Consider the following 16,712-nt stretch of genomic DNA (forward strand, 5'->3'; position numbering starts at 1 on the left):
TCTGTTTCATACATTTCATACATATCGCCCTGTCTCGGTCTAATCTGCAGCATTTCTCTCCCATTGATAAAAATACGGAACAAAGCACGTCCCGTATCAGTTCAATATGGAACACGACGTTTAGTTTACAAATAAGGAACGATTCCGTATTTTACGGGACGGTTGGCAACCTTTTTAGGGCCTTGCTCAAGGGCAGTGGTGGGTCTTGAACCAGTGACTTATGATTACTAGTTCAGTACCTTAACCACTAGGCTACAGCTTGCCCAATATATTAGATATTAGAATTAGATTGTGTGAGCTGCATACTGATGAATGCTAACATCAGCTTGTTTTCAAATTTTGCCTTAATGTAAAGCTCTACCTAAGGAGCCCCCCTTTCCTTCCAGGGTGTCCATACGTCCAGTCGGACAGACCAGTTTTGCCTGTCCGCAGTCTGGTTGCATTATATCAATTAAGGTTTTAATTTTGTGTGCTACAGACACTATCCTGACTACTGTCATGCCCTCCTTTTGGGGGGTCTGATGTCCACCTTTCCACCTTTTTTTGGGGTTATGGAAGTGGCCACCGTCCCCCACCCCTTTTTGTTTTTACCTCTTTTTTGAGGGGTAGTCCAAAAAAGTCCAGGGGTAGTCCAAGTCCCCCCCCCCCCCCAGTCCCCCCATAATTTGAACCATGGTTACACTATGTTATAAGCAATGGGTTGACACCATCACACAGCAGGTAGTGGGGAAAAAAACAGAATTTTGAAAAATAGCAACACTGAGTAGCTGACTATTTGGGGCTCCCTGTCAACTCATATACTTAAAAGCATGCATGCATGCATTGTGTAAAGCTTTTATTGTTTTGGAAAGATGACTAATTAAACAACCAGTTTTTCATATATCCAATAAGTGTACTGTATTTGGTAAAACTTTAAAGATGCACACTGTTGCCAGGTAATATTAATTTCATTCTTTTACATGTAATATGTACCACATAACAGTATCAAGAAGAACACACTTAAAAAAAAACAGATCTGTTGCTCCAAGCTACCCAACATGCAGTTAAAGAAGGCTAAAAGCATTCTATTTTCCATTGTTAAACTTATGTTTAGAAATAATTGCTGTTGTCTGACTTGCCACAGCTATACATATACATTACATTCATTTTGCAGACTGTCCCAGACTGATTTTAACAAATTTTCACAGATCTAGAAAAATTAGATGTAACAGATTTACATATAAATACATGCTTACAATTTTAACCTTACCCACTTTAAATTAATCACGTATATATCTCTAATAAAGGCTATACTTTAATCCAGTTTGGGTATCACTGTCGCCTCACAGCAAGAAGGTTCTGGGTTCGATTCCAGGTGGGCAGGTCCGGGTCCTTTCGGTGTGGCGTTTGCATGTTATCCCCATGTCTGTATGGGTTTCCTCTGAGAGCTTTGGTTTCCTCCCACAGTCCAAAGACGTGCGAGTGAGGTAAATTGGAAATACAAAATTACCCATGACTGTGTTTCACATTAAAGACTTGAACTGCTGAATTTTGTGTAACCAGTAATTAACTGTCCTGTCATGAATGTAACCAGAGTGTGCAAAACATGATCTGTTGATGCATGCTCAATAATCCAGGTATATATAAAGTTATGTAATCTTTAAGAGTGTAAAACCTTTTTTATATGTTCACATTTTGTTATTTCATAAAATAATTTTATTTTTTAATTTTTTTAATTTTTTTATTTTTTTTTGTGGCCTGTTTACCCACCAACACTGTGAATGGCAACATTGCTATTGGCCAGGCAACTACACAGACATGATTGGTTTTGTCTAGAGGGTTAATGGGGTTGGTAAAGCACTGCATTAGAATAGCACTCTGTCCAAGGTATTTCCTGCACCAGTCTTGCAACAGTGTTTCTTGATGGAATTGGACCTAACACAACCCTGACCAGGAAAAGGCAGTTAAAGAAAGTGAAATAAAAATATGAAATCATAATATATTTTAAGATAAAAAAAAAAACCCACATTTAAAAATGAACTTGATTGGTAAATGTATACTTTAAGGGGTTGATTAGATGTTTGTTTTGGGGGTTCATGTCCATTAAGTAATCCATTTAAAAAGTTTATTTAGATGAATTAGTAGTTTGTCTCTTAAAATCCTAAACACCCGTTAAATACCAAACAACAGTGACGTGGTTTAGCCTATGATGGTCTACATTGACACCCAGTGGTCAAGTAGTGCATTAGATATATTTAAGGCAGGCATCTTTTTTGGACCTATTCGTCTTGTTGGTGACGATTCTGTAAGCCCACCACCCACCCTTTGCTTCACTGTAATGAAGTGCTCTGTGATAGACTGCTGCCCTGTCCAATATGTATTTCTGCAATGTGTCCAGTGTTACATGATAGTATTGTACTGTACAACAAACACAACTTATTAAAGCGTGTGTCTCCTTAGTGATTGGTCTTATTACTTATGGTCTTACTTACCTAATTACCTATAACTTATGGCACATTTAAACCCTAAAACTGACTATGAATGTACTTTGGTTACAGTACATAGTAGTACATATATTGGTTAAAATATGTGGCAACAGACCAATCTTATCAACAAAGGTTTTTGTCCTAAATGCATTTGGGAAACAGGTCATGCAATTTCTATTACACCTATAGGCAAGGACGGATTAAGGATAGTCTGGGCCTCTAATGGTATGCCCTGCTCTTCTCTAGGGCCCCCTGGTAGGGGCTCTCATAACCAGGGCCCTCGAAAAATATGCCCCCCTCTTTCCTAGGACCCCTAATAGCCAGAAGTCGAAGTCAGAGCAGTGCCACAACGCCTCATCCATTTTCATAAGGGGCCCAAAAGCATGGCTAGGGCCCAAAAGCATGGCTAGGGCCCCCAAAAGCATGGCTAGGGTCCAAAAGCATGGCTAGGGGCCCCAAAAGCATGGCTAGGGCCCCCAAGAGACCCTGGGGTCAAAGTCCATAATAGTCAGAGGATCCTTAAAATGCAGGGTCCTCGGAAATAAAAATAAATTGTATCATAAATGTTGATAGGCATCGCAAAATGTTTTGGGCCCTGACCTCAAGGGCCCCTGGGCGCTGGCCCCACTGGCCCGGTCAGTAATCCAGCCATGCCTATAGGCAAGCTATAGTAGCCAAATCTCCTTCTGTTTGTTCTCTTTTTTAGCAGTGGAAGTAAATTGGAGAAATCAGACAAAATCACAATGACTAAACGTCAAGCTTTTAACCCCAGGACCCTAGTACTGTGCAGTACCCACACTTAATTAAGTAATTTTAGTCCCCTTTTTTGTCCTCTTGTTTTAAGGTACCCCTGAGTAGTCTTAGTAAAGTGTTGGGCAACCATTAGCACAGATTTACTGCACGAATTTTACAAGTCTCTGAAACTTTACTAAAGGAATGAAACACCAGCAAAACTACCTTACCTGGTGTTGCAATAATGGTAATAGAGAGCGCTGCATAACAGATCAATCTAAAATATCCCAAAGGTCCGCAAATGGGTTCACTTCAGTGACTCATCATGCACACAGCATATATTTAAACTGCTAAACTGTTGTTTTTTTATTAGACCATTTACATGTATGTATACATTATTTACCACAGATTATTATAGGATTAATAATAAATAATAGATTTCTTCCATATTCAAATTGTTTATTTCTAGTAACCACATCAATTTTCCACATCACATGCAAATACATATTAATGTATCTGTGCATTGTCTTGTAGCTACATGCTTCAATGTTTTATTACATCAGCTGGTAGGCCTGTTCCATCCAGAATTAAGAGCTTTTAGATTCTGAGAGAATTCAGTGATGTCAGTGCAAGCTTGATCCTGATTGGTTGACCACTAAAGTTTGGGTATTGCAAAAAGTAATTTGGTTGGTGAAAGTTGGCCTTAGGTCCTTTGGGACTTGTTGTTTGTTGTTGCTTTTAAGTAAGATGGTACATGGAAAACACAAACATGACCGTCGAACAATTTGATGGTGCTTGATCAGACTGATAATGTGTAGTGTGTATGCAGGTTGCTTTGTGAAGCTTTTATAGTTAGTAGGAGCTCATTTAACGAAGTTAGGGCTTTCACTTGGTCAGACTGGTGCTTGGTAATAATATGCTTTAATGTTTTATTACACCAGCTGATAGGCCTGTTTCATTCAGAGTTAAGAGCTTTTAGATTCTGAGAGGATTCAGTGATGTCAGTGCAGGCTTGATCCTCATTGGTTGACCACTAAAGTTTGGGTATTGTAAGAAGTAATTAGGTTGGTGGAAGTTGGCCAAAGGTTCTATGTTGCTTTTAAGTAAGATGTTACATGGAAAATACAAACATGACTGTCAGAATAATTTGGCGCGTGATCAGACTGATAATGTGTAGTGTGTATGCAGGTTGCATTGTGAAGCTTATACAGTTAGTAGGAGCCTATTTATCAGAGTTAGGGCATTTACTTGGTCAGACTGGTGCTTGGTATTAAACATTCTGCAGCCATTGTTTGACTCTTGTACAAACATGTCTATTTTATCATGTGCACATAATATCAGTTGTTATTTCTGGTAATCATTTCTTTCTATCAATTTTCTACATGACATGCAAATACATATTAATGCAACTGTGCTTTGTCTTAAAGCTATATGCTTTAAAGTTTTATTACACCAGCTGGTAGGCCTGTTTCATCCAGAGTTGAGAGCTTTTAGATTCTGTGAGGATTTAGTGACTGCAGTGCAGGCTTGATCCTGATTGGTTGACCACTAAAGTTTGGGTATTGTAAGAAGTAATTTGGTTGGTGGAAGTTGGCCTAAGGTTCTTGGTGGCTTGTTGTCTGTTGTTGCTTTTAAGTAAGATGGTACATGGAAAACACAAACATGACTGTCGGAACAATTTGATGGTGCTTGATCAGACTGATAATGTGTAGTGTGTATGCAGGTTGCATTGTGAAGCTTATATAGTTAGTAGGAGCTCATTTAACGAAGTTAAACTTGGTGACTTGGTCAGACTGGGGTCTGTAGCCATTATTTGACTCTTGTAAAAACATGTCCATTTTATCATGTGCACATAATATTAGTAGTTTTTTTCCTTTAAAATTATGCATAAAATAATTTGATGGCACTTGATCAGACTGATAATGTGTAGTGTGTATGCAGGTTGCATTGTGAAGGTTTGATAGTAGGAGCCCTTGTAAAAAGTAATTTGGTTGGTGGAAGTTGGCTAAAGGTCCTTGATGGCTTTAGTCTGTTGTTGCTTTTAAGTTAAAGGTTACATGGAAAACACAAACATGACTGTCGCCACTTTGTCGTGAGGAATAATTTGATGGCGCTTGATCAGACTAATGTGTAGTGTGTATACAGGTTGCATTGTAAAGCTTATATAGTTAGTAGGAGCCCAGATAACTGTTTGACTGTTTGTAAAAACATGTTTATTTGATCATGTGTACATAATATAAGTGGTTATTTCTGGTAATTATTTAATTAATTATTCATTATGAATTTTCTATAAATTCTCCACATGCCATTCAAATACATATTAATATGTCTGTGCTTTGTCTTGAAGCTATATGCTTTAATGTTTTATTACACCAGCTGGTAGGCCTGTTTCATCCAGAGTTAAGAGCTTTTAGATTCTGAGAGGATTCAGTGAGGTCAGTGCAAGCTTGATCCTGATTGGTTGGCCACTAAAGTTTGGGTATTGCAAGAAGTAATTGGTTGATGGAAGTTGGCCAAAGGTCCTTGGCAGCTTGTTTGTTAATGCTTTTAAGTAAGATGGTACATGGAAAACACGGGTGGCACGGTGGCTAAGTGGGTAGCACTGTCACCTCACAGCAAGAAGGTCCTGGGTTCGATCCCCAGGTGGGGTGGTCCGGGTCCTTCCTGTGTGGAGTTTGCATGTTCTCCCCGTGTCCGCGTGGGTTTCCTCCGGGTGCTCCGGTTTCCTCCCACAGTCCAAAGACATGCAAGTGAGGTGAATTGGAGACACTAAATTGTCCAAGACTGTGTTTGATTTAACCTTGTGAACTGATGAACCTTGTGTAATGAGTAACTACCGTTCCTGTCATGAATGTAACCAAAGTGTAAAACATGACGTTAAAACCCTAGTAAACGAACCAACATGGGAAACACAAACATGACCATCGGAACAATTTGATGGTGCTTGATCAGACTGATAATGTGTAGTGTGTATGCAGGTTGCATTGTGAAGCTTTTATAGTTAGCTGGAGCTCATTTAACGAAGTTAAACTTGGTCAGATGGTCAGACTGGGGTCTGTAGCCATTGGTTGACTCTTGTAAAAGCATGTCCATTTTGTCATGTGCACATAATATAGGTGGTCAGGGCCGGCGCTAGGGGGGGGCTGAGGGGGGCATTGCCCCCCCAAATTGTGTCTTTGCCCCCCCAAGCACAATGCAAGCAACGGCTATTTTTAAAATTATCTCTGAACCAATCACAAAAATGCATTTTGTTTTACAGTGTGAAGATATTTCCTTGCTTATTCCTGATTGGCTCTTTGAGTCATATAAAAATCGGCAGACTGCCCCAAACAGTTCAGTTCGGCAGTATATGTTCTGTTAGTGTGAGCGAGAGGCAGGTATACTGGTAAACACTTTTTTTTTTACAGAATTAGTATTCTTTTGTTTTCTTTATATTTTAATTTCCCAATAATATAAATATTCTCACTCATTCCTATTTCCACGTTTGAATATTCTCAGTCTGTGTGTAGGTACATTTGTCAGCTTTGACTTAAATTTGTATTAAAGCCTTTCAAGAAATAGAGTTGTTCTATTAGTAATGGCAATTTAATTAAGGGGGTGTATTAAAATGAAATACAATTAGATAATCTTTTTTCTCCATTTACATAATCAACATGTATTTTTTAATCATTGGGTTTTAAGTTTAAGTTCGAAAACATGCATTTTTATTTCTTTACCTCATACATCACTTTAAGCCAGTATCAATAGCTTGGCTGTCATCATTCATGCACAAATCAAGCCTTGAATATATTTCTGGCTTCAAAAACATGACTATCAACATGCCCCCTCATTAGGTTTTACTGCCCCCCCAAGCAAAGCAGTCCAGAACCGGGGCTGTAGGTGGTTATTTTTTCCTTCAGAATTATACATGCAATCCTGAATGTTTGCACGCACCTGCTTCTTAAGATGGTAAAGCTCAAATCGTTGCGAGTTTAGTACTGAGTCTGACACTCGTTAAACGTGACAAATTAGCAGCTCTTGATTGAGAAGACTATTGGCCAGGGTCTGAACCAATAAGCGCTGATCCCCGGGGCGCTCGCACCACTTCTTCCTCTCATTACTCATGAACAGAGGAAGGCTTTTGATTGGGAGTGACTCTGCAATTAGACGAGTTGGCAGTTGCACGTTTGCAGTAGTTTGCACTAAAGCTTTTTATTTCTATTTAATGCTCTGCTCTCTCGCTAAAAGTTTGCGTGCATAGACTGCATCGTTAATACAGAACTTTCTATTCAGAAAGCAGCCCAACACGTTTCATCTAATGGAGCTGGAGGGTCAGTGGTGGAAAGGCCAACTCGCAGGAGATATTCACCATGCCCTGCGTTACAAGGTACGTGCTGCATGTGTGTGTTTGCTTAATAATAGAAGATGTGCACATGAACCTACAGTTGATGTAAATTGTTTACATGCACGTGTCATGGTAATTTCAATTAGAAAACAAATGTTCAAATGCATTTAGTTATTTCATGTGTTTAATATGAATATCACATTTACTGAATTCACCTGCTTTATCTTTTGGTACAAGCCTGGTTGGATTGTTGTGTGCTTCACTTTATTTTCGTGGCACACACTTGACCTTTGAGTAAGATAAGATACGATTCCTTTATTGATCACTATGGTGGAAATTCAAGTGTTGCAGCAGATCTAGTACAGTGTAAGTAGAGTAAATAGAGTAAAATAAAATATAGTAAAAAAATTACTATTATACAGCAGTACGTGTATAATACATGGAATGCGGCCCCCAGACCAATGGCACCATCGGCATCGGCGGCGAAAACCTGGAGAAGACCACGAAATTTAAATACCTTGGCTCCATCATCAGTAGCGATGGCAACACCCTTTCCGATGCCCGAGCCCGGGTCAACGCGGCATGGCTGAGGTGGCGCCAAGTCACAGGAGTGCTTTGCGACCGCCATATGCCTGACCATTTCAAGGCCAAAATATACAAGACCGTCGTCCGCCCAGTGGCCCTCTATGGCACCGAGTGCTGGCCGGCATCTGTAAAACACGAGCAAGCGCTCCATGTCATGGAGATGCGGATGCTCAGGTGGAGTCTGGGGCTAACGCGGTGCGACCACATCACCAACGAGGACGTCCGGTAACGTCTGAGCATTGCCCCTATCCAAGAAAAGATGAGAGAGTCGCGAGGCTGCGCTGGTATGAACACGTCATGCGGAGCAAGGCAGATTCAGTGGCCCGAATAGCCCTGCAACTGAACCCTCAAGGGTGCCGGCCAAGTGGGCGACCAAAGATGCGGTGGCTGGACCGTATCAATGTAGACATGAAGATTGTCAACGCGGCCCCAGAAGACATCCTAGATCGCGCCAAATTGAGAAGACTGTGCACAAGAGCGGACCCTGCACTGCAGGATTAATGCCAGGACAGAGAAGACTATTATACAGCAGTACGACTAATACAACTATATAAGAAAACACAATCTATACTATATATAAACATATACATATCTGTGTAGTATGAAATGTAGTCAGTGCAGGGAAAAGGGTGGCTTGTCAGTGTCAGGACAGTCTGTGTATTCTGCTATTGTTATGCAGTCTGATGGCAGTTGGCACAAAAGAATGCCTGAAGCTCCCGTCTTGCTCTTTGGTGGAATGAGCCTATGATTAAAAGAACTGCCCAGCTGCCAAAGTTCCTCATTGAGAGGGTAGGAGGGATTGTCTATGATTGCCCTTATTTTGTCTTTCATCCTCCTCTCACAAATTACCTCCAAACTGTCTAGCTCCAGACCCGTTACAGAACTGGCTTTGCTCACCAGCTTATTTAGTTAGCCTTGTACAGTCCATATACTCCTGGTAGGATTGGGTAATTGTCCTACTGGAACTCCCAATTATGTACAAATCTGGGGTAATTTTACTTTTTCAGTATCTACTGTCTGCAGTGCACCAGTTCCATTAGCAGCAAAATAACAAATTACTATTAAGGGGTCTCGGCACAAATCAGTCAATCCCAGGACGTGCATGTAAACATTTGACCTAAACTGCACCTTCATTTTGCTTTGGTTTGGCCTCCTATACCTGCATAAAATTGTGATAACCATGCACTTGTATTTCCTTTTCTAAGGAGCTGATGTTACCTGTCTACAAAAGTCAGTCCCCTCAACTGAACCTTAGGCGTTACTTTGCAGACCTTATAGCTATATTGAGCAACAAGTTCAGGCTGTGTCCAGCAGCAAGACATTTGGCTGTGTATCTGCTGGACCTTTTCATGGACCGCTATGACATCTCTGTGCAGCAGCTTCACATGGTGGCCCTTTCTTGTCTGCTTTTGTCTAGTAAGTTGCTTGCAATTTATTTGTACAATTTACTACACACCGATGGTGTAATTTTTAAAGCATTATTTTATTAAAGAGTGTTATTGCAATTTATTAGGAACATACTTGGCAAACTTTTATTGGGTATTTATTACATCCCTACCATGTAGATGGCCTTTCCAGGTGTGCTTGTAATGTTACCCATATAATGCTGGGTGCCATTTGTCAAGGTACCCCCTACCCTGACTTACCTCTTTAAAAAAAACTTCAGCTGATTAAAATAGATATATGACTTAGCATGTTGAGACAATGATGTGATGTTTGTGTTGGTGGTTCTGGTATTAGTGTATCAGTCCTAGTGATGGCTCATGGCATTGGTGGTGGTATAAAGAGTGGCTGACATTGTGCATAGGTGTAAATAGGCAGGGGAATCATTGGCTCTATATTAAAGCCCAGGAGTCAGATACTTAATTTTGTCCACATACTAATTAAGTCCACATACTTTTGGACATATTGTGTATTGCTTTTTGTCTTGTTTTCTTCACTTGAATGTGCATGAGAAATGCTATGTAACATTTATCATTACTTTCCCAATGTCAAAACATTAATATTGGCATGATCAACAAACTACATATTTTGGTCCAATCTTGTTTCAGGTAAATTTGAGGAGCGAGAAGACAGAGTGCCTAAACTAGATACCCTGAACAGCCTGGGTTGTATGAGTTCCATGAACCTAGTGCTGACTAAACAGGGTCTGTTGCACATGGAACTGCTTCTGCTAGAAACATTAAACTGGAACCTGTACTTACCTACTGCTGCCCACTTCATAGACTACTACCTGTCAGTCGCCGTCAGTGAGATGGACTTGCATGATGGCTGGCCAATGGTGTGCATGGAGAAGACGATGTTATACATGAACAAATATGCTGATTATTTTCTGGAGGTTTCATTACAGGGTAAAGTTTATTCTGTTTTATTTGTATTTGTTTTCTTAGTTCTGTCCTAAAAAGGTCATCAAGAGTTCGAGAGGCTTTATTGTCATTTCAGCTATATACAATGCATATTGAAAGGAAACAACATTCCTGAAAATGAAAATGTTTTGTTTATGTAAATAATGCATGGTGTGTTTTCCCAGCCTTAAGTTTAAAAAGAGGTGTCTGTCATGGTATGGGGTGAATTGTAGTTATGGGTAACTTTTTTTTTGTACATCTATTACGGCCCTATTAATGCTAAAAAAAAAATCACATTTTAAAAGCGACATATGCTGACGTGACAATACCAAGCCATATTCTGCACCTGTTGTAATAACATGTATGCATAATAAGTGTGCATGTGCTAGACTGTTCTGTCTGCAGTTCAGAATGATAGTGTATAATCCCAATGAAGTACATAACGTACGGAGGCTAAGTGGGTAGCACTGTCGCCTCACAGCAAGAAGGTCCTGGGTTCGATCCCCAGGTGGGGCAGTCCGTGTCCGCGTGGGTTTCCTCCCACAGTCCAAAGACATGCAAGTGAGGTGACACTAAATTGTCCATGACTGTGTTTGATATGACCTTGTGCACTGATGAATCTTGTGTAATGAGTAACTACCGTTCCTGTCGTGAATGTAACCAAAGTGTAAAACATGACGTTAAAATCCTAATAAATAAACAAACAGTACATAATGTACAAATGTTTTTAGTATAGACTTTCTGGAATTATGGTTTGTCAAACAATAGACTGGAACATTTACACTGGGGCTCTTGGATGTCACAGCAGGTTAGCTTGCTAGCACAGTACTGTTCAAACTAAATTCAAATCTCAGCAGAACCACTGACCTGCCGGGCAGCCCCACACACGCACACAATTGATCGAGTAAGAGGGGGAAGGTTGGACGAGGTTTACCTTTTCTGACTGGGACTGGACATTTCTGACTTCCGCTGTCTGGTCATCTGCACAGGGTGTGTGTTGGTCACAGAAAGCCACGCTATGCTCTGGCAGGTGATGCCAAGCAACAGGGTGCATGATGGTCTTGAAGTAGGCATGACTTAGGGCAAGCAGCAGCAGAGTTACAGTAGGAAGTGTAAAATGACTAGATTGGGAGAAATAAGGGGGACCTTATCTCCCTGAAAGCTTTCTGAAGTTTGGCTTATTGGTTAAAATGCATTGTTTTCTTCCTCAGACCATGCATTTCTACAATTTGCCCCATCACTGGTAGCTGCTGCCTGTGTGGCTTCCTCTAGAATAATCCTCCGTCTGTCCCCAACCTGGCCAGCTCATCTACAACGCCTGACCACCTACACCTGGGAACAGCTGCTGCCCTGTGTGGAGAGACTGCTTCTGTATGTCATTAATGTAACAAGATAACTTGCATTATTCCAGATGGTACCCAAGTATGAACTGAAATTTGCTTGTATTTCTGCAGTGCCCATGATGGAGATTTAAAGGAAGCCAACAAGCAGAAGTGCAATCTCCTGCAGCCTGGTTCACAGCCAGTGCAGGCCATGTATCCACCTCAAAGCCAGAGTGCCACAGTAGCCCAGTTTGTCCACAGGCCAGCGTTGCAGTATGCCCAACAGAGCTGCCAACCTGTTCTGGTCTCAGCCCATGCCCCAGGGGCCTACCTGTCCTCAATGCAGACTTCTATCGGTGCTTCCCAAGGGCAGTCACAGACTATCGAAGTACCACTGGATGCTAAGATGAGCAGACCATTTCAGGTGAACTCGGTGTACTCGTACACAGCGCCATGCTTTGACAGGTGATTAATACAGGTGATGAACTTAGTGGCTTACTACAAAGTGGAAAAGGTGTTCGTGGGACCTCACAGCGGGAAAGATAAAACAGAGTTTGTTGCATCTCAAACTGGTTGACTTGAACTTGTTTTAATTAAAAAAATAGAAAAAAAAATGGACAATGTGTGAAATACTGTAATTACTGGACAAGGTACAGTGTATTAGAAGGGCCAGTGATAGCTCAGTGGTTAAGGTACTGGACTAGTAAACAGAAGGTTGCCGGTTCAAGCCCCACCACCACCAAGTTGCCACTGTTGGGTCCCTGAGCAAGGCCCTTAACCCTCAATTGCTCATCGTGTTCCACTCATTGTGTAAGTCGCTTTGGATAAAAGCGTCTGCTAAATGCTGAAAATGTAAATTAGAACAATCTTGAGGCTTGCTTGTCTTATCCTATTCCTTCCCAGTGGCCTAGGATTTGTTTTTTTCCATATTGTTTAGTTTTCTTTCCCTGAGAATGCATGCTAGTGAAGCAAACATGGCAAAGAAAATCAGCTATTGGAAAACCATGGTGTGTTTTCTTTTTTACTTTTTTTAATTTCACTAGCAAGCTCATGCAAATGTCAGTCAGAAATGCTGAATACAGGCTATTTGCCTGTGATGTTACAAATGCACTTTATTTTTAAATTTAAATATAGCACAGATGTGTGAGTAGTATAATTGTTGTACAGCATCTGATCGAAAAAAAAAATCATGCTTTTGGTGTGTACTATACTGGTTGAATTTAATAGACAATTGCATAAAAATATTTGACTATAAAGGATAATTGCTTTACTTATTTCCAAATGCATTGATTTAGTTTAAAAAGTAGTTATTAGGCACAGTGGGATTTTCCGCTAGCACACCATCGCTGAGATTCTGAACTCCTCAGTTCAAAACTTGGCTTTGCCACCAGTTGGCTGGGTGCCATCTGGCAGGTATAATTGGCAGTGCCTGCAGCAGATACTAATTGGCCATCGTATCTGCTAGGGCGGGACGATCGGACTGTGTGTGGGTGGGATCTTCATAAGCTGTGTAATTCAATTTGTCATTTACAATGTGCATGCACAATGTAAACGAAAAAGAGGGTGTGGTTTCACCTCGACACAGGTACTGTACAAGGTACAAATAATGTGCAATGTGATGTGCAAACAGCAAATAATAAATGGAATTGGATACAGATAAAAAAAATGAATAGAATTTAGTCTATAATAGTGCACGGCATATTAATGTGCGGATCGGGGAGGATAGTGGTGTAATCCCGATGAAGTCTTTGGAATGTATTGAGTGTTCAGGGTAACCAATGATGAGTAGCACGGTTCCTAAACCTGGTTGTCCGAGAGCCGAGACTCCTGTAGCGTCTCCCAGAGGGCAAGAGGGAGAACAGTCCGTAGTTGGGATGTGTGGAATCTCTACTGATGCTGAGACCTCTGCGCAGGCACTGTTTATAATAAATGTCATTTATGGCAGGAAGCTTGGTACCGATAATATGTTGGGCTGCCTTGACAATTCTCTGTAAGGCATTCTGGTCCGCCGATGTCCAATTACTGTACCATACTGAGATGCAGCCAGTCAGGATGCGTTCAGTGGTACAGTGTTAGGAGTAAGTAAGTATTTTTGGTGATAGTTGGACATTTCTTAATCTTTTTAGGAAGTGTAGTCGTTGCTGAGCTTTCTTTACCAGGGTTTGGGTGCGTGTTGTCCATGACAGATCAGCACTGATGTGTATTCCAAGAAATTTGAAGCAAGGGACACGCTCCAGCTCAACCCCATTGATGTAGATGGTGAGTGGTTGCTTTTAGACTTCCTAAAATCCACAATCAGTTCCTTTGTTTTTTCCACGTTCAAGAGGAGATTATTAGAGGAACACCCGGTCGTGAGTTGCAGAATTTCATCTCTGTAGGCTGTCTCGTTGTTGCTAATACAGCCTATCACAGTGGTGTCACCTGCAAACTTCATTATTGTGTTGGACTGGTGTGTCACCTGGCAGTCATGGGTAAAGAGGGAGTGGAGTATGAGACTCAGAACACATCCCTGAGGGGTGCCTGTGCTGATGATTAAGGTAGAAGTGTTTTCCTAACAGACTGAGGCCTGTTGGTCAGAAAATCCAGGGTCCAGTTACAGAGTGAAGGGTTAAGGCCAAGGGTAAGGAGTTTAGCTGTTGGCTTTGAGGGAATGATGGTATTAAAAGCCGAGCTGTAATCGATGAACAGCATTCTGGTATATGTGTTCTGATGCTCCAGATGGGTCAGGGCAATATGCAGGGCAATGGCATCTTCAGGGTAAGGACCCTGATTGGCGGAAGAGACGCCTGTGCAAAATGCAGGGGTGGGAAGAGGAGGGCTGTACACGTGTCGGAGGAGGTGTGAGCAGCAACATGCCCCCTCGGATGCAATAGGGTATCCCTCAGCAGCTGACTGCTAAATTGGGAGGAAAATGAGAAAACACATTAAAAAAAAGTAGTCATTAAAGACGGGGACAGAGGGCAGTAAAATCATTTTTAATCTGGGTGTGCACTAACTGGAACATCTTGTCTTTTGTAAGTGACTGCGGTTTGTCTGGCCAAAAAAAATTATGAAGGTTAAACTTATTGCTTCAAATTTTGTAACAAGGCTTATACAGTAGACCCTTGACTTACGAATTTAATTGGTTCTGAAGGGCTGTTCTTAAGTCAAAATGTTTGTTAATTAATAAAGCAATAAGCCACGAGAGGCCGTGCATTACTGTGATTTTAGCACGGGGATGACGTTTTTGGCACGACGCGAAGCGGAGTGCCTAAAACTTCTTTCCCCGTGCTAAAATCATAACAGTAATGCACGGTCTCGAGTGGCTTATTGCTTTTATAAAACGGCGGTCAACATAAAATATAATAAATACAACAATGTTTAATTCATAAATGTATTTATTGTGTATAAACTTACAATAAAGCATTCTTCCGCGACGCAAAATAGTTCGATTAACAGTGTTGCTAGGCAACATGAGGGCGAAAATAACATAATTTTTTTCTATTCAGTGGCGTATTAATATGGAATGATGTGAGGTGGTCATAGGTGTGCGTTTATCGGGGATTTTACAACGGCTTCGAACGCGGCTCAGCCAATCAGATTTTAGGACCGGAACTATCCGTTTTATAAACCTATTTTTCTTATAAGTAATCATGTAAATAGAATTAATCTGTGCCAGACCTCCCAAACCACATCCTTACCTAACCTTTCTAATGTCTTAAATGGTCTTTTTTGTTATAAATACAAGCATATTTTCCCTTAAACCTTAAATTATAGAATAGACATTCCTGTAATAAACAATAATAAACAACAATACACAGTAGTACTGTACTGTACATAAAAAACACATCACATTTCAGTACAGTACGTGTGCTGTACCATGCACCATAATAAATTTCCTTCTTTTTTTTAATAAAATGTATCTACCAGAAACGACAGTAACTCTCATATTTCTCTATTATTTCCTTCTTTATTTCAATAGCGTTGTATTTTGTAGGTGTAATTGCACGAAAGAAAGAATACTTTACTGAGCCGAATTCCTTCTTCTCTCTCAAGTGACATCTAATGGCAGGAGTAATTATACAACAACAAATAGTACGTAATAGATTTGTTCACTTTCTCACCACTGCACTTTCTCTGCACCTTCTTTGAGGCCATTTTAATACAGAATTTACAAAATATAAAGAAAACACCGTCCGCTGTCAGAGAGAGAGCGAGAGAGAGAGAGAGACGCTCAGTCAACTTGTTCGTCACGTGTTTCGCGAATTTTGGTTTGTAATCCGAAATTTGTTCGTACGTTAAGCTGAAAAAGATTGTTCATAACCCAAAATGTTTGTATGGTAAACCGTTCGTAACTCAAGGGTCTACTGTAGTTATATGCAATATGCATTTTAATTATACTATGATTTAATTAAAAATAGTAGTATAGCAGTTCTACAACAAATACATTAAGTAATACAGTTTTAGTTGCATTATTTTATATTTAAGCCATGCCACTTAAAGAAATTAGAAGTTTTGTCTTTTGTAATTGCAGAAACCTACAAACCTTTTCCTCCTGTAAAGAATAAATAGAGGAATGTACAGTGTTTCCTTTTGCCGTTTGACAAGTGTGGTCAGGAAGACCCACACAGAAAGGATGTTATTAGGATAGGCCTGAACGTGGACAGCCAGGGCAAATTCTGTGCCTGGACTCTCAGTACTGTGAATCCTTGTATTACAGACTGTTTTAATGTGGCGTATATCCACAAATGGAATGTGAACCACCACTCTGTTAACTGAGAAGGAAAGCTGTGATGAATAATTACAAGATAAATCTTATAGATCCATCATATACACAGATATGCCAAAACATTAGGACCACCCCCAAAAATGGGCATAACAGTGTCTACCTTGTTACAATTGTGCCTGTCAGTCAGGAATATAGTAAACATTGGGCTGATTGTAGTTCTCATAGTACACA

The 16,712-nt window shown here is 40.5% G+C and overlaps 1 protein-coding gene across 1 annotated transcript; it reads left to right on the forward strand.

Annotated features, from left to right (window-relative positions):
• Positions 1-7,494: 7,494 nt before the first annotated feature.
• ccnj (cyclin J) lies at positions 7,495-12,668 on the forward strand. The gene is made up of 5 exons (XM_062995254.1): positions 7,495-7,563; positions 9,312-9,522; positions 10,158-10,457; positions 11,663-11,822; positions 11,906-12,668. Exons 1-5 carry the CDS (start codon positions 7,495-7,497, stop codon positions 12,240-12,242), a joined length of 1,077 nt encoding a protein of 358 aa, XP_062851324.1. The 3' UTR covers positions 12,243-12,668.
• The last annotated feature ends 4,044 nt before the right edge of the window (positions 12,669-16,712 follow it).

Source organism: Trichomycterus rosablanca, chromosome 5 (assembly GCF_030014385.1).
Source record: "Trichomycterus rosablanca isolate fTriRos1 chromosome 5, fTriRos1.hap1, whole genome shotgun sequence".
Lineage (NCBI taxonomy): Eukaryota > Metazoa > Chordata > Actinopteri > Siluriformes > Trichomycteridae > Trichomycterus > Trichomycterus rosablanca.